Below are 23,187 nucleotides of genomic sequence, written 5' to 3'. Positions count from 1 at the left end.
TTCTGGGGAAAAGAGCTGATTTCAGAGTATAGGAGGTCATGGGAGGTTTCAAAGAGGAGGTAAATATAGAAATTTGGAAACAGTATGAAAGGAATCTTCAGGAAAAGGTAACAGTATTAGCAAAAACACTTCAGTAGAAAGTGCAGGATGTGGGGTGTGGGTCATTCTGTGATCCAGTCTCAGGGGCAGCTGAAGGTGAAGAGGGTGGCTTGGCTGACAGGCTGGGGCTGGAGATTGTGGAGATATAGCTTTAGTTGGGTGAGATTCCCATGAGAATACGTAAGGACAGACAAGAAAAGAATCTCCAAACATCAATGCCATTTAATGCATTTAAGGCTGAGGAGGGGATGTGGTGAGACAGCACTTCCATACTAAACATTGCTTCTTAATTATATTAAATATGATATCAATGAGTGCTATGATACAAACATGCAACTTTATTTCTATGTATTCTATGATATTAACTTCTATCACTTGAGGTAAACAAAATAAGACTCTCAAATTAGAAGTCTAAGACCAATACTAAAACCATTAAGACCAATATCAAAACCATTAAAATAAGACCAATAAGTACAACCATAAAAATCAAAGCATTGTCTACCTAATGTATTTCTAAAATATAATTCCATAGAGTTGATCAGATATTTGTAGTTTTTACTATCTATATCACTTATGCAGAAACTTCAAGAAACATAAATGAGACTAAATTCTAGAGAATCAAAAAACATTATGAAGTATTCCTTTGCTCTCCTTCCTCCTAAAAACAAAACAAAACAAAATAAAACCCCAAAACCCCTAAGGGTTGAATAATTTCACTAAAGAAAACAAAAGAGAGGTAAGCTGAAGTCACGGGAAATGGAAGAGAAAGAGCAAAAGGCTGGAAACCTACGACAGATGGAGCAAAGACTTTCCAGATGTGGAATTCTTTCTATGGATCAGTGCTGTTAGCTTGGCTCACTTAAGTCCTACTAGAAAAAAAAAAAATAAAGAGAGAGAGAAAAGAAAGGAACTATGGCTTCCTTTAACTTCTATCTGTAATCTAACTAAACTTACTTCGCTGAAATTTTATATTTTGTTTCCTTTAGGAAAATGTCTCAATATCTGTGATCTGCAGGCATTTTTCAAAATTGGCTTACATTCTAGATGGGAATGCTTTTGGAATGCCTGAAGACATCTGTACGTGAGTCAGACTATCTCCATTTGGAAAGACATTTCTAAGGTCTCTGTGTCACAGCCCTCTTGTCTGCATCACAAAAAGCTCAGGGCTCTCCCTGTATGTGAGGCTGAGGAGGTCACTGCTCTGTTTATGTTCTGTTGTCATGGACCATCTGGGAGAATGGCTCTTGATTAGCTGCAGAAGGATGAGTGCCATCTCAGTGTCAGGGTCACAAATTAGACCGAGATGCCTTTTTTTGGTAAAGGCCCCCAAATCGGGTGCTCCAAAGTATTACAAAATAATGCAACTTCCCGTGTATGATAAGCAAGTCAGCTTCCCACTTGACTAAAGTTATAAAAGAGAAAAGCCTTTCATCCCCCCCCGCCCCCCACTTTGGGTTACCTAGCTGATGTTTGTTTTGCATAGATGAAAGCTAGTGTCCTCATCATTGCAGTTAGAATACAGCCGTTAGAGATCTTAGGGGGAAAAATCGCTGAAATGGAACCCACATGGGTGACTTTTTTTAATTAAAAAATACTAAGTCATAGAATACAGGTATGTCAAGCAGAATTTTGATTTTTTTTTCTCTTAAAGATACTTTATTAAAAAAAATGTGTCAAGTGTCTCACCCCCTGCTTATTTGTTTGTTTTTTGTTCCTTCTTGTGGATTCACAATGTTAGATATTATTACTTAATATCTTACTAATTGTGTTTAGTGGAATGAGGGAATGTGAATACAGTCTATTGAAAGTATTAAATTGTCTGGGGCAGCAGCACTTGGCTCAAACAAATTACAATGTCAATTAGAAACTGAATGGCATGTTCAGGATGAAGTTGAGTGTGGTTTTTAAACGGAGATAATTTATTTGGTCAAAGGAAAAGAGAAAATCCATGGGTCTCATAAATACAAGATAAGATGGTCCTGATGTAGATGAGTGTCGCTAAGAGAGTTGGGACAGATGTTCTATGGTTGCAGGTAATTATGAAGCAGTAATATAGCTCTTTAGCATTAAAGGCAATGTAACTGTGAAAAAATAAAATTTTATTGAACATTCACTAAATAATTAGTTTTGGGTAGGTCTTGTGGAGTAAAACAAACTAAATAGCAAACAAAAGTGCGTCCTGGCTCTTCACGGAGGCTCTTTTACAACATATTTTGGGGGATAGTGTACATATAGAAGAAGCAGAGAATGATGGAAGATATCAGGTAACATTAAATAACAGAGTATTTTTGATACTAACTGTACATTCAATAAGAGTTTGGAGAAGGATGCCTAATTATGTGAGTGCAAGGAACTAGTTCATGTTAGGTCCAACGAAAAGCCTGAGGCATGAGGATACAGAGATATCGTGCAGACGTGGGGCAGAGACCTCCTGAGAGTTGCAGCTGACACGTGGGATGGAAACAGCTACTTTTTTTATCTCTTTCTCTAGTTTGCATTGTCTCTCACTTCTCTGTCTTGGCCCAATCGTGCCATTTTTCTGCTCTTCTTTGCAGGATGGTTTCCTATTACTTTACCTCACAGTGCATATGAATTTTTAGCCAAAGCATCTGTTGTAGTTTGACTGTTTCTTCAGCTCATAATTTAACTGAGAAATACACACACACACACACACACACACAGAGAGAGAGAGAGAGAGAGAGAGAGAGAGAGAGAGAGAGAGAGAGGGAGAGGGAGAAAAAAGAGAGAAAGGAGAGATGGGCAGAAAGAGAGAGAGAAAGAAGTTGTGCACCGGTCAGCCAGTTATTCTCTGACCTTGAGTCAAGTGTGACCCCCCACCCCCACTTGCCTGCCTCTGGTCCAACAGACTCCAGCCATGGGTTAGAATGAGGGGTCGCAAGATACTAGGCTGCTCCTTTCAGGGGCAGAAGATAAGATGAGCAGTGAAACCTGTCTGATTCAAAGGAAGAGTTCATCAGAGGGTAGGGCAATTAGAGGTGGCTTGGTAGAAAAAGTGGCACTCAAGTGAGTCCTTGAAGGAAGAGTGTGGTTTGGAGAAAAAAGATAATAGAAGAATGTTTTGGGAACAGTAAACTTCAGGAGCAAAGGCATAAGGACAGAAATAAGTAGATCATATAAATTATATGAATTATTACAGTTTTACTAATTTTGACCACACTTTTATTACAACACTTGGAGGTCGAAGAAATGGCAATGTTGAGCATGAAGAAGTAGAAAACACAGAAGCTTTGGAGCCAGAGGGATTGATGTTCTGTGTAGCTTAGTATAAGGAGTCATCTAGCTCTCTTTTCAGAGATTATATGGTAGTACACAATAAATAACAGCTGTTGTCATATATATAAATATATATATATATTTAGTAGTAATATTTTTATTTTGAAAACTTGAAGAAATTCCAAAGGAAAGAAATGAAGTAATGAAAGTCAATGGTTAAGAGAACAGAATTACTTTTGCCTAAAGAAGAAAGGATAAAGATTGAAATAAGTGGAGTGTGCAATATATTTTACGATCAATGAAGTTTTTTTTTAAAGTGTTTATATTACAAATGTATTAAATAAGGGGCACCTGGGAGGCTTAGTCGGTTAAGAGTCTGACTCTTGATTTCAGCTCAGGTCATGATCTCACAGTTTGTGGGTTCAAGTCCCATGCTGGGCTCTGCACTGACAGCATGGAGTCTGCTCTGCTTGGGATTCTCTCTCTACCCTCCCCCCTGCCCCTCCCCCACTTGAGCACACTCACTCACTCACTCTCTCTCAAAATAAATGACTAAACTTTAAAAACATAACAAACAAAAGAATGTATTAAATAAGCTCTTTAAACTAAGGTATATCAATATAATGAAATATTAGTGCTACAAAGAAATGAGCTATCAAGTTATGAAAAGACATGGAGGAACCCTAAATGCATATTACTAATTGAAAGAAGCCAATCTGAAAACCCTACACACTGTACCATTATTTTTTGTTTCATTTCATTTCATTTCATTTCATTTCATTTCATTTCATTTCATTTCATTTCATTTCTAGAGACAGAGAGAGAAAGAGTGGGGTAATGGGGCAGAGGGAGAGAGAGAGAGAATCTTAAGCAAGCTCCAGGCTCAGCATGGAGCCCTATGTGGGGCTCGATCCCAAGGACCCTGTGATCATGACCTGAGTGGAAGTCAGGAGTCAGACACTCAACGAACTGAGGCACCCAGGTGCTCCTACATGCTGTACCATTCCAGTATCACACAGAAAAGCTTCCCTATCCCCCATATCCTCTGTGCTTCATCAATTCATGCCTCTCTATCCCCAACCCCTGATCTTTTTACTAAATCCATAGTTTTGCCTTTAAACGAATGTCATATATTTGAGCTGTACTTGCCACTAAATTTTTCTGTGAATCTAAAACTGCTCTAAAAAATAAAGTTTATTTATTAAAAATACCCTTTTTAGGTGTACAGCGTTATGCTAAATGATTTAAAATTTTTTTTATGTTTATTTATTTTTGAGAAACAGAGAGTGACAGAGCACGAGTGGGGAAGGGGCAGAGAGAGAGGGAGACACAGAATCCAAAGCAGGCTCCAGGCTCCAAGCTGTCAGCACAGAACCCCGTGCAGGGCTTGAACCCATGAACGGTGAGATTATGACCTGAGTGGAAGTTGAACGCTTAACCAACTAAGCTACCCAGGCGCCCAGGTAAGTGACTTTTAAAAACATGCTTAAGACTATTGGAGGCAATGCTGAGACGAATCACTTGACAGAAAACGACAATCCATATATACCATTAAGTATGAAAATGGCCATATTTCAGAAAGCATAAAATTAATATGAGCAGGAGTCGTCATAGAAGACTTCATGGTGAAGGTGAGACCCAAATGAGACCTTAGGAGCTGAGGGAGTTAATTTATGGAAGGGAAATAGGAGGATCAAAGGTCAAGTTACGTAGAAGCAAATTTAGGGGAAAAGTGTTGTTGCTACCATGGCTACAGCGGAAGGTACGTGTTAGAAGAGGATGGGAGATAAGGTTGGGAAGGAAGGTCAAGGTCAGGTTATGGAAAAATTTATTCATCAGCCTGAGGAGTCTTGGCATTTAACCACTACATACAGCATACAGCATAGTAGTTAAGAGCATGCATACTAGTCTGTGTTGCTTGCTTTGAATCCTGCCTCGGGCAAAGTGTGACTTTGGGTATTTTAGGCAACCTCTGAATCTCAGGTTCCTCATCTCTATAATATGGAAAACAGTAACACTTACCTTAGAGGGTTGCTAGAGGATTTACTGAGTTTGTATCTATAAAGTGCTTAGGAAAGTGCAGGCACAGAGTAAATGCTTGCTGTTATTATTCATTCAACCATTCATTCTACAAACATTAAGTCAAAGACCTTCTAAGAGTCTGGCATTATGCAGATGAAGAAAAAATGTCTGCCTTTCAGGAAATCATAGCACAGCAGAGAAAATATTTGGATAAATATATCCAAGAAGACCAGAGACTTAAAAAGGTAAATTAAAGAAGTGAAGAACTGTACTATTATCCTCCACTTACTAGTTTCCTTAAATCCCTAGGGAAGAATTGATTGAACATTTATATTAAAAAGAAGCTTATAATATTAGCAGTTGGGAGTCACTGGAATGTGTTTTCTGGTTAGACAAAATTTTAAAACAAAAATCAAAACCCCATTGTGGTGGGTAAGTGGGGGCTTTAGGGGATCATTTTGCTTAAACATCACTCCTAGAATTCTAGAAAATCTTTATTATTTATTTATTTATTTATTTATTTACTTACCTACTTACTTACTTATGTTTCTTTATTTTTGAGAGGTGGAGAGAGACAGAGCACTAGTGGGGAAGGAGCAGAGAGAGAGGGAGACACAGAATCCAAACAGGCTCCAGGTTCTGAGCTGTCAGCACAGAGTCCAATGTGGGGCTTGAACTCATGAACTATGAGATCATGACCTGAAATGAAGTTGGACGCTCAACTGACTGAGCCACTCAGGCGCCCTATAAAATCTTTTCTATCTGATTACAGTAATCAGGAGAAAATAGCTTTTTGAATTCATGATCCATTCTCCTGAAATAGCCAGACTGGTGTTTGGCACAGCCTTCCCACAACAAAATGGGCACCAGCCTCGTCTTGGGCATGAGTAAGTTTGTTATGGTTGTTAATAACTGCCTTGGATTTCTCATTTAGATAAACCACATCTCAAAATGTGATTTTTAGTCTACAATAGAAATATTTATGCATCCATCTGGGAGAGAGATTGATCTCAAAGTTTTGCCTCTAGAAAAACAAATCAGAGTCCTTCAAACCAAAGGAGGGTCAGTGAGAGAAGAAAAGCACAGTCATACCAGTAGAGTGGTAGGTCATTTCACACTCAGGTCAAAGTAATACTTGTTATGTGTACCTTTCCAAAGTACATGCACCTCCCTAAGAAAGTAGAATCAATGTACAACTATCTTGCGGGTACATATTTGTCTATGTATTCATATTATTAATAAAAGTAACTGAACTGCAAACTGTGCACTGTGAATTCTGCAAAAGTAAATATTTGAGGGCATCTAAAAATGATCAGATAAGATTTTCAAACTACGTGAACGTTCTTCTATTGCTCTGTAAAACAAAACTGATGGAAAGGGGCCTTTTAATAAATTGTTCTTCAGGGAAGATTGGAAGGACACGTTTATTTTTCTAGTGATAAAAGGTCAATGTCAATTAAAATACTGAAATGCAAAACTGCCTCATTAGCGTGGACTGGTAGTTCCTCGCTCCCTCTTCCCAGTCCTGATAGCCATTCTTTCAAGGGATGAAGCAGGGAACAGAATGTGCACAAGGCTTTTTGGAGGAAGAAGTTTTAAGCTCGTCAAATGTGAAGAGTTATGGTGGTTGATAGACTTAAGATTAATGTAGTGCACGCATGATTCAAAACTATTGTTTGGGTATCTGCTTGTGCAAGGATCCTACACTGGGTGCAGGGTGACAAAGATAAAATGGAGGACGTTTATACCTTCAAGAGCTCAGAGCCTGATAGGGAAGATAATTCATGAACAGGAATACATCACAGGTATCACTACATGTCATAGAAAGATCCAGCCACCTTTGGCTATGGAGACCTGAGAAGACCACTCCAAGTACAGGGGGAATCATTCAAATTGCAACTCGTTAAAGAGAAATTATCACGTACCTGTGCTGCTTGAAATATCATTGGGAAGGAAAGGAAATATGTTTGATTGGTTCTGGTGACATACTAGATTTACTTTTCCTACTTGGTAATAAATGAAATACCAACAGAACATTTAGAAACAGATTTAGAAAATTACCTGTACTGAAAAATATCCTATGAATTCAAGATTTTTGGCATTTAAGAATAGCTTACTTATATTTTTCATGAACTCCTTGATACCTGAAAGCTAATGTGTTTCCTCTCAACAGCCCAGTCAACCACAGCCAACTTTTCATGGATTAGTTTACATTGGGTTTCAGAGAAACTGAGAGGTTATGTGTGGGCATACCCTAAATTCCTTCCTCATAAAAAAGCAAGCAAACAGAGACCATAATACTAAGAAAAGTGGAGCAAGTGAGTATTTATAAGCTACTAGTATAAAAATAATGAAATTCATTTTTGGAGAGTGAAAGGGAATAAAGAGTTTGGAATGTTGGCCAAAGCCCAGCCTGGCCAGATAAAGACAATTTTCAGATCCTGCCGAACCCTGTAAAACAGCTGGGGGTCTTTGCAGTCACAGAAAGCACTTCACTTAGAATAGAATGATAAGATTCTGCATTTGGCTCTGGGAGTATTATATGTATGGAGTAAAGCATTTGTTGATTTTTTAAAAAAAGATCTTGTTTATTCATTTATTTATCAGATATCAAGCAACTACTGTAATGTCATACACTGGGAGTATAAGTTGAATAAAACGAAATTCCATCTTTCAAGATGCTTACGGTCTAGTGAGACAGCACTAAAACCAGTCTGATCTGTACTAAAATGGAGACATGGTATGGAACAGAATGTTTCAAAGGAAAACTGAAATAGAGCGGTCATATTTTTGTTCTTTCATTAAATCCCAATACCTGTAGATATTGAAACCTGATTTAGAGCAGAATACATCACATGGATAATTCCCTGAATCAAGCAATGATAATCAGATTGGAAAAGGGGGAATATCTTTGCATTTCAGTTTTGGGTTTTTTGGGTTTTTGTTTTTGTCATCTGTATTTCTCTTCTCAGTGATCAAAGGCAGCCAAGAAAATTAATACCAAAAGGCACCAAATCTTGGCTTTGTTATTAGGTGTGTTTACAAGGAACTTGGAATGAAATTATGAAAACCCTGATTTTTCCCCTCACACATTTGTCACAAAGAAGCATTTGATTTCTATGTTCTGCCTTACTAGCCACAACACAAAATGTGGAGAGACTGTGAATCTGTTATATGCTTCTGAAAGCTATCTTTCACAAGTGTTTCAGGCTATAGTTATTCATTATCTTGGTTTTAACATTTTCTGGCCAACAAACTAACCTAAAGGCAGGAGTACAAACATTCTAAGAAAAATGACCAAGGAATGCAAACAAAGTCAGATTCTAAGTCATCTTTCTCAATGGTGCGCTTTACATATTTGTATGAGATAGGTCCACAAATAACACCATTAATTAATTACCCAGCTGAAATATTTGGCAGTTACGGGGGTAGTAGGAGTAATGGGAGGGGGGAGAGTGAGTTATATAAATTTTTAGAACTATATTAACATTAAATCATTAAGATTGAAGTCAAAGCATCTTTGTAGTTATAATTTATTGGTTAACATGTATTTACAGAACACTCACTTATGTGCTTATTAGCTGTTTTAATTATAGGGCACACAGACAATATCCCTTATCTAGAAAAGCTCATGGCCTAGACATGAGGGCATACCACAAAGCAAGATAATAAGATTGCAGTAACAAACACAGAGTTTTCTAGGGGCACGGAAAAATCAATGACTAACTCTGCTTAGGAAGTAATTCATTAAGGAGACAATATTGTTGGATCTAATAAAACAAGCAGAATTTTCAAGACACTCAGGGCAAAAACTTTGCCATTTTTGGTTAATATAATAATGGTCTATTTTTCAGAGCTGCCATGCATTCTGTCAAAATTTGCGAGGCGTTCTGTGATTTAACTTTAGAATGAGAGATTTCATATTACTTTATACCGCTACTTTTCAAATATGCTCAGTCACACTTGGGTGACTAAAATGCAATGCTAATTCTCTAATTTATAGGCATCTATGCAATAGAGGACACGTTCTAAATCATAAGTGTAGACATTTTTATCTCTCACGCAATTAAATGAAATTATATTCATTTAGGATGAATGTCCATATCTTTTTCCCTCCGAATAAGCCATTTATCTCCTTTTCTATCTCTGCCTATCATCTATATTTCTGAAAGGCGGTTGCATGATGCAGGCAAAAGTAGAAAGACACAGAGCTAGAAAGGGCTCTGTGGCTGTATGAGATGGCTGAAGTTGGATGAACAAACCAGCAAACCAACACAAGGGAAGAGAAAGGGGAGAAAATATTGGTAGGTATATTGGTGAGACTCCTCACAGGAAACAGATGCTACATTGGGTAACTGAGGAAAGTTTAGTAACAGAATTATATATAAATTTAGGGAAGCCACAAAGGCCAGAGGAGAGAATGGTTTTCAGTACCTGGGGCTTGTGTGGAAAGAGTCACCTAAGAGAAGCTGGCAGGGACTCCTTGGGAAACAGATGGGGGCTAACTACCCAACTCCACAGCCCCAATGTCACACCCTGCCTTCCTCTCCTCCCAGTCTCCTCTTATTGGTAGAATAGGGAAGGAACAGGGAAGGGAATTGAAGGAATAGGGAAGACAAAAAGGTGGGCAGTCCCCTGGTTCTTTCTGTCCACACTGGTCAGCCTCCAGGGCACAGAGTTGACGAGAAGTAGTAGATCTGGGTGGCAAAATGGACATTATCTAGCATAATACATTAGACTGCTTCCAGATTACAAATGGCCAGGTATGATGCAGGCGATTTGACCTTACCCTGTAGAGAGCCAGGAGGAGGAAAAAGTTAAAGCAGAAATTGATACGTTCAGGTGGTGCTTTTCAAACATCACTCTGGTGACAGTGTAGAGAGTAGACTGGTGTAATGACAGGTTGGGTCAGGGAAGCCAGTTCTGGTTGCTGTGGCAAAAGTCCATGGGAAGTGGAGGACTGCATTAATGCAATGGCAGGGAGAAGGGACGAGGGTTGATTAGAAGGCAGTGTTGACAGGACTGTGTGTAGGGGGTGAGGGAGGAAGGGTGGGAATTGGGAAGACACTATCCAATTACCCCAGGGGCTAGGGATGTAGTGGATAATATAGTCCTAGGAAAATAGGATGCAGGGTATACATTTCTCATGGACAAACTGTGAAAGTTGAAGATTATCTGTTCACAAGAGAGAACTTCACCCTAACAGAGACAGGAATTTCTAACGAGAGGTTAAAATATGACCAACTCTGTGTGTGCTGTGATAACTTCTGTCTGAAGTAACTCACTCAAAGGCTTACAGAGAAAGTGATCTCTTTTTTCCACATGGATGGCTGCTTAACTGTTAATTGGTGCCCTGAGGAAGCATTTAAGAGCTCTTGGATCAGACATGGGCAGTAGTAACACAGCTAGCTTCTATTTGGCTTGTACACATGGTAGTTATAAGCACAACTAATTATCATAAAAAACAGCTACCATTTTTTCAGGGCCTATTTTGTGCCAAGCATTGTTGCCTTACAACAACAACATGGCAGCTTCTTTATTTATACTTTAGAAATGGGAAAATGAGGAGGTTAAGTAACTTGCTCAAGGCCACACAGATAGGAAGCAGATGTGCTAGAGAGTATACCAATGGCATTGGGCCCACTCTTTAGGGGCATACAGATGCTGGTGGTATAAGGGAGTTATATGAAAATATTATGTGTTGGATACAATTACACACAAATACTTATGTGATTAATTATGATTTTTTAAAATAAATTAATTGCACCCCATTTCAGATCCTGAGAACATACATTTTGATGCTTTGATTCTTTTCCTGGTAAGCTTTCTGAATAAGGTGGTTTAAGAAATTCTCAATTGAGAAGAGGAAAAGGAAGATGCTGGCCCAATAAAACATTGAGACTAAGTTCCTTCAGGGAAAGGAACATGCCTTATTCATAAACTGCTTCCTTGATAGAACCTAAAAAGACACCTAGTATATGTTGCTGCTCGATATGTATTTCTGGAATGAATGAACCAACAGCAGGTTCTTTCAAAAGTGTCTCCCCTTGGAGATTTTTGTCATCACAAGGTGGAAGATGAGCAGCAAGATTAATTCCACCAGGCTGTATTTACATAGCAACATGGATCAGAATAGAAGATGTCTACTTAAAGCACACACAGAAACAACCACACAACTGTATCTCAAGAATTATTAATGGAATGTACCCAAAATGATTTTTTTTTTTAAGAGCTTCACAAGGCCTGGTGGGATTGGTTCCAGTTGGCTTGGATGAGAGGTCACACAGATTAAAAATAGACTTTCTTAATATGGAACAATAGGCTACATTCATTTAACAAGACAGAAAAAAAAAAATGACAGGCCTCAGGGTGGGAATGAAGCTTAATCCTATTTAAGAGCTCAATTAACCCTCAGAAGATTGAGTAGGTCCTCTGCCTTCACTGCCATTCTTCTGTCTAGCAGAGCTTAAAAACAGAGATTCATAAAGAGGAATACATTTGTATATAATTGAAAATATTTTAAATGGGGCATAATAAAGTTTAGTAATACAAGAACCAGTTTTCTTAGGCCATTATGGTCCTTTAAAACTAGAAATAAGTCATTCTCTTTTAATTGTCAAATCTGTTACCATTACTAATAAAATATTCAAACACAAGTCTTTATCTTGACACATAAATTCACCGATTCTTAAAAAATAATTTCTTTCCTATAATTATCAAACAAAATCACATTTCCTTCTAAACTAATCAGTACACTCTCAAGAAATCTGCATCAAAATCCACGCTGGAGTAAATTCCAATTATTCTAATGTTTTAATATATAGAAGCCAGGTTCTGTTCAAATTAGTCCATCCTGGGTCAGACATCTGGGGGTCTGGATAGGTCATATGTATCAATGGGTAGACCTTATTTTCACAGATCACCTTGTGGAACCTCTTTTGGAATGGAATTTATCACCTCTTTTCATTGGTGCCCTAGGATTATAGAAATGACTCAAATCATTAAAGAGTGACCATTTCATGTTTTTGGGTTTTTTTTTTTTTTTGTGGTTAGATCATGATAAAAAGTGGTGGTTTCATTATATTTATGCTTCTTGTTTAATTAGTTCTTTGTTCTAATAAAACTATCTTTAAAATATTTGAGAAGCTTGAAACACTGAAGGCTTCTCCCTATCAAACCGAAATTATTTAAATGGCAGAAGGAAAAGTAACTCTTTGGCTCTTCATTCCCTCAAGCAGTGGCATTTCTATCCCTTCTTCCTTCCCCTGCCCCATCCCCCAGCCAAGAATTCACATCCTAATTTTCTCCTTAGGGTGTAAAAGAATTTGCTGACATTCTGGAATAAGATGGCAACTTTGCTGTTATAAACTTTGTTTAAATTGCAGCTACTCTTGGAAATTACAGAGACTGTCACAACCCAAGATAAAGCATGACTTTGACCTTCTTTCTCTTTGTGATGTAAATGTTACTTAACCATTTATTTCTTGTCCCACCAGCTAGATACTAACACATCTATTTAAGGTATTAGAGCACTGGAACTATAATTTGAATTCATTTACTACATGCTATGAACCCGTTAAATACCACTGCCTTGTTAAATTGAACAATTTTTCTCTCAAACTGCCAGTTCAGTATTTTCCTTCTGTTCTGAAGGGCTACCTTTCAACATATTAGAGTCAAGAAATCAGATATAGCCTAAAGAGGAGAGAAAAGTTAAGCTCATGGAAGGATACAAACTATGAAAGCTTTTTTGTGAAAACTACCCGGTGGCAAAAGTAAGGTCACTGAACTAGAAAGAGAACATCCTCCATATAAAAATTATCAGACAAACTAATGCTTTCGTGTGAGGTCATTTAAGTCATGACATCATTTAGATGATAGCATAAACTTTAACATGGTTCTTACAAAGTCACAAACACCAAATTTCTAAGTGATGTGCTTCAAGTTTGGTAGTATATCTTCAATTTTTAAAAAAGATTATTATTATTATTATTATACATAAAACATAAAACAGTACTGAGGATAATCAAAAGATATTTTTGAAAAGCACCTGATTCTATCAATCCAAGTCTAATTTTTCACATTTCCATGTTTCTCCTTAGTCTTTATCCATTTCCCATGGTACTGCTAAGCGTTATAATCATAGCCCAGAGCATAGATACATTTTCTAATTTTCTCATACAATCATTCATATTGCTTCAAAATTATACTTTTGATGGTATAGCATCAGCTTTAAATAAGTACACTTCGTTCTGTGACTACTATTGTAAGCTATTTAAGACGAAAAAAATAAATCTTGATGATTACTGACAATTGATTTCCAAAGGCTGTTCCCTGGTACACTAAACAACATCTAATTCTTTTCCTCAAGAAAAAAAGTTGTGGTTATGGTTACAAGTAAGGCTGCAAGAAGCATACATCTTATTCTAACATGATGTAACGTTCTGTTAGAAAACCACACTTTTTTCTTACATTCTGAGCAAAACAAATAGATTTTTCAGAAATTCAATCATAACATTTGCCTAGAAATTGATGAGATTTATACACTTTTGATATTTAATAAAATGTCTACATGAAGATGGAATTTTATTCTAAAATAGGAAAATAGGAGGGAAAGCATAACCAAATGTCCACTTACCAGCCGTTTCCTTCTCTGAAATACCTGGAATAGCCTGAAAAAAAAAAAAAGCCACAAAAATTATGTTATCACTAGAAAGAAACATCAAAATGTTATTAGGAATAAAATGAACTACCATAAATGCAGCAAATATTAAATAGAACCTAGCAGCAGAGAAATGAGCAGGCAGGGGAACTGAATAGACATTTTTCCATAGAAAGCATACACATGGCCAACAGGTACATGAAAAGGTGCTCAACATCACTAATCATCAGGGAAATGCAAATCAAAACCACAATGAGGTATCACCTCCCAACTGTTAGAATGGTTATTAAGAAAAAGACAAGACATAACAAGTGTTGGCAATGATATGTAGAAAAGGGAACCCTTGTGTACTGTCAGTGGAAGTGTAAATTACACAGCCACTAAGGAAAACAGTATGGAGTTTCCTCAAAAGATTAAAAAACAGAACTACTATATGACCCAGCAGTCACACTTCAGGTATGTATCCAAAGGAAATGACAAGAGGATCTCAAGGAAATAGCTGTACTTCCACGTTCATTGCAGCATTATTCAGAACAGTCAAAATATGGTAACAACCTAAGTGTCCATCAATGAATGAATGGATAAAGGAGATGCGGTATATACACAATGGAATATTATTCACGCGTGAGAAAGAAAGATATCCCACCATTTGCAATAACATGGACCTAGAGTACATTATGCTAAGTGAAATAAGCCAGACCAAGACAGACTCTGCATGGTATCATTTATATGTGGAATTAAAAAAAAAAAGTGGAACTTCTAGAATCAGAGAGTAGAGATGTTGCCAAGGGCTGGAGAAATATGGAGAATTTGATAAAAGGGTACAAAGTTTTGGTTATAAGACGAACAAGGTCTGAGGATCTAATGTGTAACATGGTGACTAGAGTTGATAAAACTGTATTGTATAATTGATTTTTTTTGATAACTGAAATTTGCTAAGAGAGTAGAACTTAAGTGTTCTCACCCCCCCCCCCAAAAAAAAAGTAAGCATGAGAAGTGATGGATGTGTTAATCAAACAGATGGTGGAAATTCTTTCACAAAGTATGTGTATATTAAATCCCATGGTGCACACTTTAAATATCTTATAATTTTATCAGTCATACCTTAATAAAGCTGAAAATAAATAAAAATAAAAATGAGAGTTGGGGAACTATCAGTAAAGTTACTAGATCCAGGTATAATAATTGTCAATCATCATGTAATTCTTTTCTTCTGTGAAAACTCCTATTACCCTGAAAAAGATGTTGGCAATAAATAAAACCAAAAACATTTTTTGAATTTAGGTAAAATTTTTACAGTTCAATTTCTTTGTCCTGTTTTGGAGGCAGAAAAGATAAATTGTTTGGTGGGTGTCTGGACATTTCAAATCTCTGCCTTGTCTCTTCAAGGCTCAGATTCCTCCTTTATTAGACAGGGACAGTCACATCTACTTCTTAGGGTCACTGAGAGGACCAACTGTAGTAGCTTCTATAAAGCATTGAAGGTCCTCAGGAAAAGGTAGCTGCTGTTACTGTTTGTTTCTATGGGCATTAGGCCAGTGGGTCAATTTACCGATATGAGAGGTCTAGAAGTTCAATTCCCAGCAACTATCATCTATCACTATCACTGTTTAAAAAACAGAGCTCAAAATGAGATGTTTTCAAAAGATTTTAAAGTATAAATGTCTAGTTCTACTCTCTGTGGATATTCTAAAACAAATTAAGGAAGTTGAACTTCTGGTTCCCATTCACCTCAATTATTCATGTATATAATATCATAAACATGAGGGTATTAAGTTGTACTGGAAGACTTCGATCCATCTGACCCACTAGGATTTCATACCTTTTAACCCCAAACCACTGACCAAACAAGATGTCTACAACTAATGTCTCTCCCTCTCTTCAGGGACAAAGTCCTGAGTTGGGGTAAGAGAAGTAGGCTAGTAGGCTTAAATGGGTGATTAGTTTTGTTTGTGTGTGTGTGTGTGTGTGTGTGTGTGTGTGTGTGTGTGTGTGACAGAGAGAGAGAGAGAGAGAGACAGAGAGACAGACAGAGACAGAGAGAGAGAGACAGAGAGAGACACAGAGAGAAAGTGAGAGGGAGAGAGAGAGGGAAAGAGAGAGGGAGGAAATAGCATCAATCTTCATTTCCAAAAATATCAAATATCAAGATACCACCTTCTTTGTGAGATACTGATTAACTGCTGTGATCCTCACCTTTGGAACTTACAGAATTTGGAGACTGATGCAATTTTCAAATAAGGGGAAAATGTCTCTATGGGTAAAAAAATGGAGGCTTTATTTTTGCAAAATTAATCTACAGTGAAAGTATATTTTGACCTAATATCTGTCTACATGTAGTTGTTCACTTCTTGTCCTCTGGGCATGAATGCTGACTCTGCCTCCTGGCGCAGGTGCAGCCAGCCATGAGGAGAATATCAGGTGAGTAAATGGCAGAGTGCAGGGTCATGACCAGAGACCAGGGCATCGAAGGGATTTCATAGGCTTTACGTATTATCTTCCTCATTATCCTTTCTTTTATAGCAGGACCATCTATTTCTCCTTCCCTTTAAGAAAACTGTTGAGATTCTACACTATAGGAAAGTCGCTCACCCTCCCCCCCTTTTATGGGAAAATTATTGTACAGTTTTGGTGATATTTGTTTACTTCTTATGTACCTTTTTTGAGAAGGAACAGAAACCCTCCCAGTGACAAGACTGCAAATGTTGGTGATAAGCAGTTAAAAGGTGTTCATGGAGAAAGTGCCTCAGGGGGAAAAAGTAGCTAACACTTACTAGGCTCTGAATATGGATAAGGCACAGTTTTAAGCTTTTACCTGCATAAACTCACTGAATCCTTAGAACAACCCCATGGAGTCCTGGAAAGGAAAGTAACTTATGCAAGGTCACAGTCAGTGATGGAAGCCAGGATACAACCACTGGCATGCTGGCCTCTGAGGTCATTAACACTGAGTTTCAAAATACTAATCAGAGTCTTTCTGAAACAAAGGAGGAGAAAGATTTGGAGAGATTCCATGATAAAACGCCAAGATCATGAAATATGTGTGCAGAAATATCTATGAGATATTTAGAAATTATCTAAGTAAGCCCTCTCTTCTTATAGCCAAGGCATTTAAAACAAAGTGAATGTGTTGCCCCAAATCACAGGTTGACCAGTGATAGGCCTTCTTCCTATTTTGTTCTATTTGTTTACAAAGTATATAACTGAGCACGTATAAGTAAATATTTAATAAAATGTTAAGCAATGAGTTGTGCTATAAAGCAAAAATATTTTAGTCTCCATGTAGCCAATGCCTATTACTTTAGAATCTCACCATGTTCTGCATGATTAATTAAGCCACCAAGGCTCCCTTCCATGACATAACTGTGTGATTAAAGAAAGGAAAGCCAAAGTTTAATGTACCCAGCCATAACAGCTGAAAGTCTCTCAGCTGATTTATCTTTGAATTTGAGGGAGAACTGTCTCTCTAGGGAAGCTTTATGAGTAAATTTTATAAATGCTGACACTTCATTTTCAATTAATTTGAGCTATTTGTTGATTCCTAAGTTATATGCCTCACATCATCCTATGTACAGAAACCCTTGGCAAAGTCTCCTTCTTTGTGGAATTCACAATCCAACTGAAGGAGATACACAACAACAGAGAATAGTTCCCATGCGGTGAATGCTCCCTGGCAATGATTAGCACCATCGCTGGGGGGGGACATTAAAAGGAGGGGGTAGATAGTAGGTAATTAGGACTACCCGGGTGCAAATGCAATGGTTTTCTTGGGCACTGAACTTTTGGGAAGGAGGCATTGGTCAGAAGATGTCTTTTGCCTTTCATTTCAGAGAAGAGGCATGGCTAGATTTGGGCTTCATGTCTTGGGGTTCTATAGTGTTATATCTATTCCTGCACTGGGAACAAGACAGTCCATGCAAAGTGGCTGTATAGACTGATACAGAGTAGGTGTTCAGCAAACATTTGTGGAATTAAAATAGCAAATACATATTCATATATACGGTTTAAATAACATGCATGACTGTTGCTTATGAGAAAGCTCCTATAAAAAGCATATTTTTGAATTCATTAGGGGTTTTTGTTAATAGTTGCCATATGTTTCATTTGAACTATATCCTCAGGAAGTGATTTAACATTTCTGGCAATAAAGCAATTAAATACGATTTTCCTGCTGCCCATATGGGCTCACTGTAACTTCATATTTTCTTCTCTCATTTCTTAATGGAACAAAGGGAAGTCTACTAATAACTTCCAAATGGGAGGGAAAAAAAATCATTCGCGGTCTTGTTATTCTTTGTGATATTCAAATGATAAGTTAACAATCTTTTTTTTTTAATAGCTATACTGACCCTCTAGTAGTTCCCCACAAGTAAAGATTTTCATTTAAATTGATCTGGTTTTATAACTCAACTTTAAAAAGCCACTAAAGAGAAAACTTTTTAGTAAAAGGGGAGAAAATAATTTTGTCTTACTGAGGTCTTTTAAAGCTGTGTGTGGGAGCTCAGACTGTGTGTGTGTCTGTTTATGCTTTTGACGTGAAACATGGTTGGGGGAAATGCTGGTTTTGACATGCCTTCCGGAAATGTTGTAGACATATGTTGATTCTTTTGGTCTGCTGCTAGAATGGCTTTCTTACAGGAGGGACCTCAGCTGGACACCTTTTAGAAACTTACACCAACCACACAGAAGCTGCTAACAAACAGTACTATAAGTAATAGATGTCATATCTGAATTCGTTTTTGTGTGATGACAATTGAAACATTTTAGTTGATCTAATTTCTTCTTGATGCTTTTAGTTAGAAACGGAGTATGATTTTTCCTCTTTAATGTGCTATTTTTATTAATATGCCATGTCCCTCACTTACATAAATTATTTTTTCTCTTAGTTCTTTGGAATCTGAACCATAGAACACTACCATTAAGAAGGCCCTTTGAAAGGCAATCCTTCAATCAATGGGCAGCTATGATAGACTGAAAGATCTTACATTCTATGAAAAAAAATTGTTTTTTTTGTCTTGTGGTAAACAACAAAGCACTACAATTTATTTTGCATTTTCTCTCTTCATAGGTTGTGCTTGTTTTGCATATTTTCTTAGATATGTTCACTCAGAAATGTGTAGGATATTCTGTTTTGTTCTATAGGAATTCTCTTCATTTGCCTGTTAAAATATAGCAAGAATCAGTAGCAAAGTAATTTATTCCTTTTCCTTAAAAACATTCACTTTTGTTCCCACAAAAATATTTTGCAGACAAATTGCAAAACGGGCAATTATGTCCTCAGAAATTGCAGGAAAACAACCATCAGTGAAGGAACAGTCTCTGTCTCAGATGAGGGCACAAGAGCCTATTGTGGGCACAATGGGCAACAGGAAGAGTTTGGAGATTCACATTTTTGGGAAGACATGAAAGACAACATAAAAGAAAAGAAGGTACATTGAAAAATGGGTTTGTTTCCATCTCTTTATTTAAAGACTCTTTTGAAATCACTCCAGTCTGTGATATTGTTAACTAGTCAATGATTTCTATTTGCTCCCACTTGAACAAAGAAGTTCATTGAAAAGCTGTGTCTGATTGGCAATCTGATATCGTCTGTTTTGGTTTACAAAGTATTTCTCTGACAGTCATTATTCTCTTATTAAAAATATAGGCTCTTCATAGTGAAGGGGACTTAGATATCATTTAGTTGTGTTTCCCAAAGTAAGTACTTCAAATACCACCTTTTGAATTTTAACTATATATATGTATCACCTATAAATTATTCCCTTACTAAAACTTAAATATTACATTCAAATAAATATCCTTTTTATTTGACTTATTCCAAATAATAAAAATAAAATGTATGAATTTATGGGTTTGAGTTTTTGATATTACCCACAATACACATGAAAATAAATATTCAAATTTAAAATATTTATCTCTGGATCAGCTGATGTACACCAGTAGTCTATGTAACCATATATCAGGAAATACTGATCTAGTTCTTTCTCTGTCAGTTTTCCTATAAGGATGTTGAGATCCAGAGAGATCGGTGACTTGCTCGATGTGACAGATCTTCAGTTGGCCAAATGGGGAGCAGAGTAGAGTCTGGGTCTTAAAGCACTGTCTGCTATATTATTATTCATAAGACTGGTGAAGTCAAAGATCACCAAGGTTTCACCCTCTAGCATTCATAATTTCAATTTAACTTAGTTTCTGAATCATTCAATGGAAGATAATGGAAATTCAGGTACAGTAGAAGAGACAACATGCTAGTATGAGAACTCTTTTCAGGGTACACATGTATGGGACCAGAGTGAAATAAACGCATGAAATTACCCAAGAAATGTAATTTATGTTGTATATCCTTATTTCCAAAAAGAATTTGACATGTCTTATTTAATAAAAGATGTCAGCCATACTGAGAAAGTTTTTTCTTCCTGGCCAAGATCACAAACTTTAACAACTGTCCCTACAGGTTTGCAGACTGAAACCATAGCTTTATCTATATTCTGTGGTAAAGAAATTTGCGGTCTTGGCTTAAAATAGTTGTGTAAGTGTTTAAAGCAAAGATGAAGTTGATTCTTAAGGGATATTTTGGTGCTGATCACACCCTTGAGCAGAGGTGGGATAACCCTGTCTGTCTGGATAAAAATGTAAGTTGGGCCTCTAACCTTTAAATTGTTTTTTTTTCTTTTTCAACATACTCACATTTCCTGTATTTAAAGTTGGTGGCTTCCTCTTCAACAAAGTACAGAATCTGATTCTCATTCCATGCTCACTTCAGATAGCCAAATATTCATTTTAAGTCTGTCCAGCTCCTGACAAAACTCTTGCTGAGGCCATTTTTATTTGGAAACATGGCTTAAGAGAAAGCTAATTATTATACTCATTTGAAAAGGAAGTCATTTTTTTTTTGCTTTGTTTCGTTTTTTGTAAGCTACATAAACAGAAAAACCCATGGCTGAGTCACATTGACTTAACTCTTCTCAGCATTTATTGAAGTTCTTAATTTTAATGCTTCTGCATTTCCAACAAATCCACTGATTAAGATATTATTCATGACAGAACTCAATATCCTTTAGATATATTTTCATGTTGTGAATTCCTTTCAAAATGTAACAAATCATGTCTCCCTTCCCAACTTTGTAATTATGAAAGTTCAGTGCTAAATGCAATGTTTAATTAAGTTACCATTTTGGCATAATCATTTTACCTTTGACATGGCTTTATATAATTGTGATATCTTATTAATCCTACTTTGTGACGTTTGCTGTAAGTTGCTCTATTTTTGTGAATTTGTTAAGTTATATATTTTAAAACATCTAATTTTATGCTCAACCTTAGTAATTCTGGAAAGAGAATTGTTGAAGTAGCTGAGTATGTTCATAAATTTCACTAGAAAAATTGCATTATTTCTTCCTTTTTGTGTATTTGTAACTTCTCCAAAAATCAATTTGTGAGTTTTTCCAAACTATTACTTTACTGAAAAGTATGGTGAGTTGCATATGGTAGCCATTTAGAAATACTAGTTATTCGAGGTAGCTTGTTTTTTTTTAAAGTCTGGTTAATGAAAGTTCACAATTAAGGAGCACCGTAGACATGTAGACTTATTTTCAGTAAACATGATACTCAAGATAGGTGACTTATTCAGGGAACAATTGACTCAGAATGGCTGTTTATTTTTCTTGGTGAACAATGTTAGATTCATAATGGATTTTTTCATTTTGTTCATGTCCTTATTTTTCTAACCTGAATCACAGTTTTTTTTGCTGGTGTGCAAAAAACTTCCCTCTGTATCTCATGGGCATTTCCAAGGCAGCCAGCCATGCTAAAATTTATTACTATATCACTGTTCTCCTTAAAATGCTTCAATGATGACCTTTCCCCCACCCCCTTTCTGGAATGCCTGGCCATTAGTAACATGCCCTGAGATCCTCATCCTCTTACGCTTCATTCTAGTGAATCAGTTAATAGACACACCTTAAGTATCCATTATATGCACAGCCTTTTATTACGCGCTGTAGTGGCACTAAACGAGATAAAAAGCTATGCTGTAAAAATAAGTAATCAAATTATGAATTCAAGACTGAAGACTGAAATAGAAGATAGAGGTGGACATGAACAAGTACTAGGTTCCTTGCTGTCACCAATGGGCTCTGTGACTTTGGGCAAGTTTCTAGAACTGAGCTCAGTTTCCTCATCTCTAAGAAAAAGGGTAGAAGTAATATCTACATCTCAGAGCTATTTATGAGGATTCAACAACATGCTGCCCAAAGATTATCATAGTACTTGCCCAAGAGCTCCCTAAGTGTAAAGTCTTCCTATTATTTGGGTTTGTTATCACGATATAAAAAAGTAATTATTTATTCTGAAATAGTGCAAAGAGGTATAGGTTGTCTGTCTCTGCTTCCTCCACTTCCTTATGTCAGATTAACTTATTTTCTCAAGTTCATTCCTCCTTTATTTATTTTTAACTATTTGTAATTATTTTTTGTGTTACTGTGAAAAAAAAATATTTCTCCTTTTTTGGTCAGCTACTTGTTTTAAGTTTTCTAAAGCCCAGTTTGGAAGCTAACATCTTCAGCCCTCACCTTTAATTCGGAGCCTGTCACCAACCGTTACTAGGTGGGTCTATTCTTGGCCCCCTTGGATGCCAACAAGTGATACTATTCTTTTTGGGTCCTTACACTGAGGAACAGGCTCCCTATTCTGTGCAACCTGGAGCAGCAGGGACTAAGGGCATATGTGGAAGTCATACCTGTATCAGAAAATGCAGAAGATTTATCTCCTGCACTTGTGGGGAACTTTGGGTGATCTCTGAGCTGTAGGAGATACCTGGGGCTACCACTCTTAATGGGTTTTATCATTTAACCAGAACTCTTAATGGGATTTATCATTTATTGAATTTATCAGAACTAGAACTAAAATGAATTCCATATATGATTCAGACATTACTTGATGTATGTAATATTAATATTTTATATTAATATAATATTATACATATATGCTATATATATATTCAGTATAATATAATTTTGGTTTAATAGATGGGATAAAATTATAGAGGCAAATATACACTAACAATGAAGTAGCAGAAAGAGAAATTAAGAACATAGTCCCATTTACCTTGCACCAAAAAGAACAAAATCCCTAGGCATGAACTTAAAAAGGTGGTGAAAGACCTGTACTCT

At 36.7% G+C, this 23,187-nt stretch overlaps 1 protein-coding gene across 13 annotated transcripts in view; it reads right to left on the bottom strand.

Moving 5' to 3' along the window:
• Positions 1–23,187, bottom strand: part of DLC1 (DLC1 Rho GTPase activating protein) — a 484,735-nt gene that overhangs the window by 196,888 nt on the left and 264,660 nt on the right. For 12 of the 13 annotated variants that reach the window (XM_045055298.1, XM_019828336.3, XM_019828341.3 and 9 more), the window contains one exon: positions 13,994–14,027. In XM_045055298.1, coding sequence (XP_044911233.1) covers positions 13,994–14,027 — 34 coding nt within the window. Of the gene's footprint in view, positions 1–5,977; positions 11,821–13,993; positions 14,028–23,187 lie in introns of those variants that run through there. The other variant, XM_045055300.1, reaches the window with a different exon arrangement.

Source organism: Felis catus, chromosome B1 (assembly GCF_018350175.1).
Source record: "Felis catus isolate Fca126 chromosome B1, F.catus_Fca126_mat1.0, whole genome shotgun sequence".
NCBI lineage: Eukaryota > Metazoa > Chordata > Mammalia > Carnivora > Felidae > Felis > Felis catus.
The sequence above is the reverse complement of the archived record's forward strand: the minus strand, read 5'-3'. Positions and strand labels throughout refer to the sequence as shown.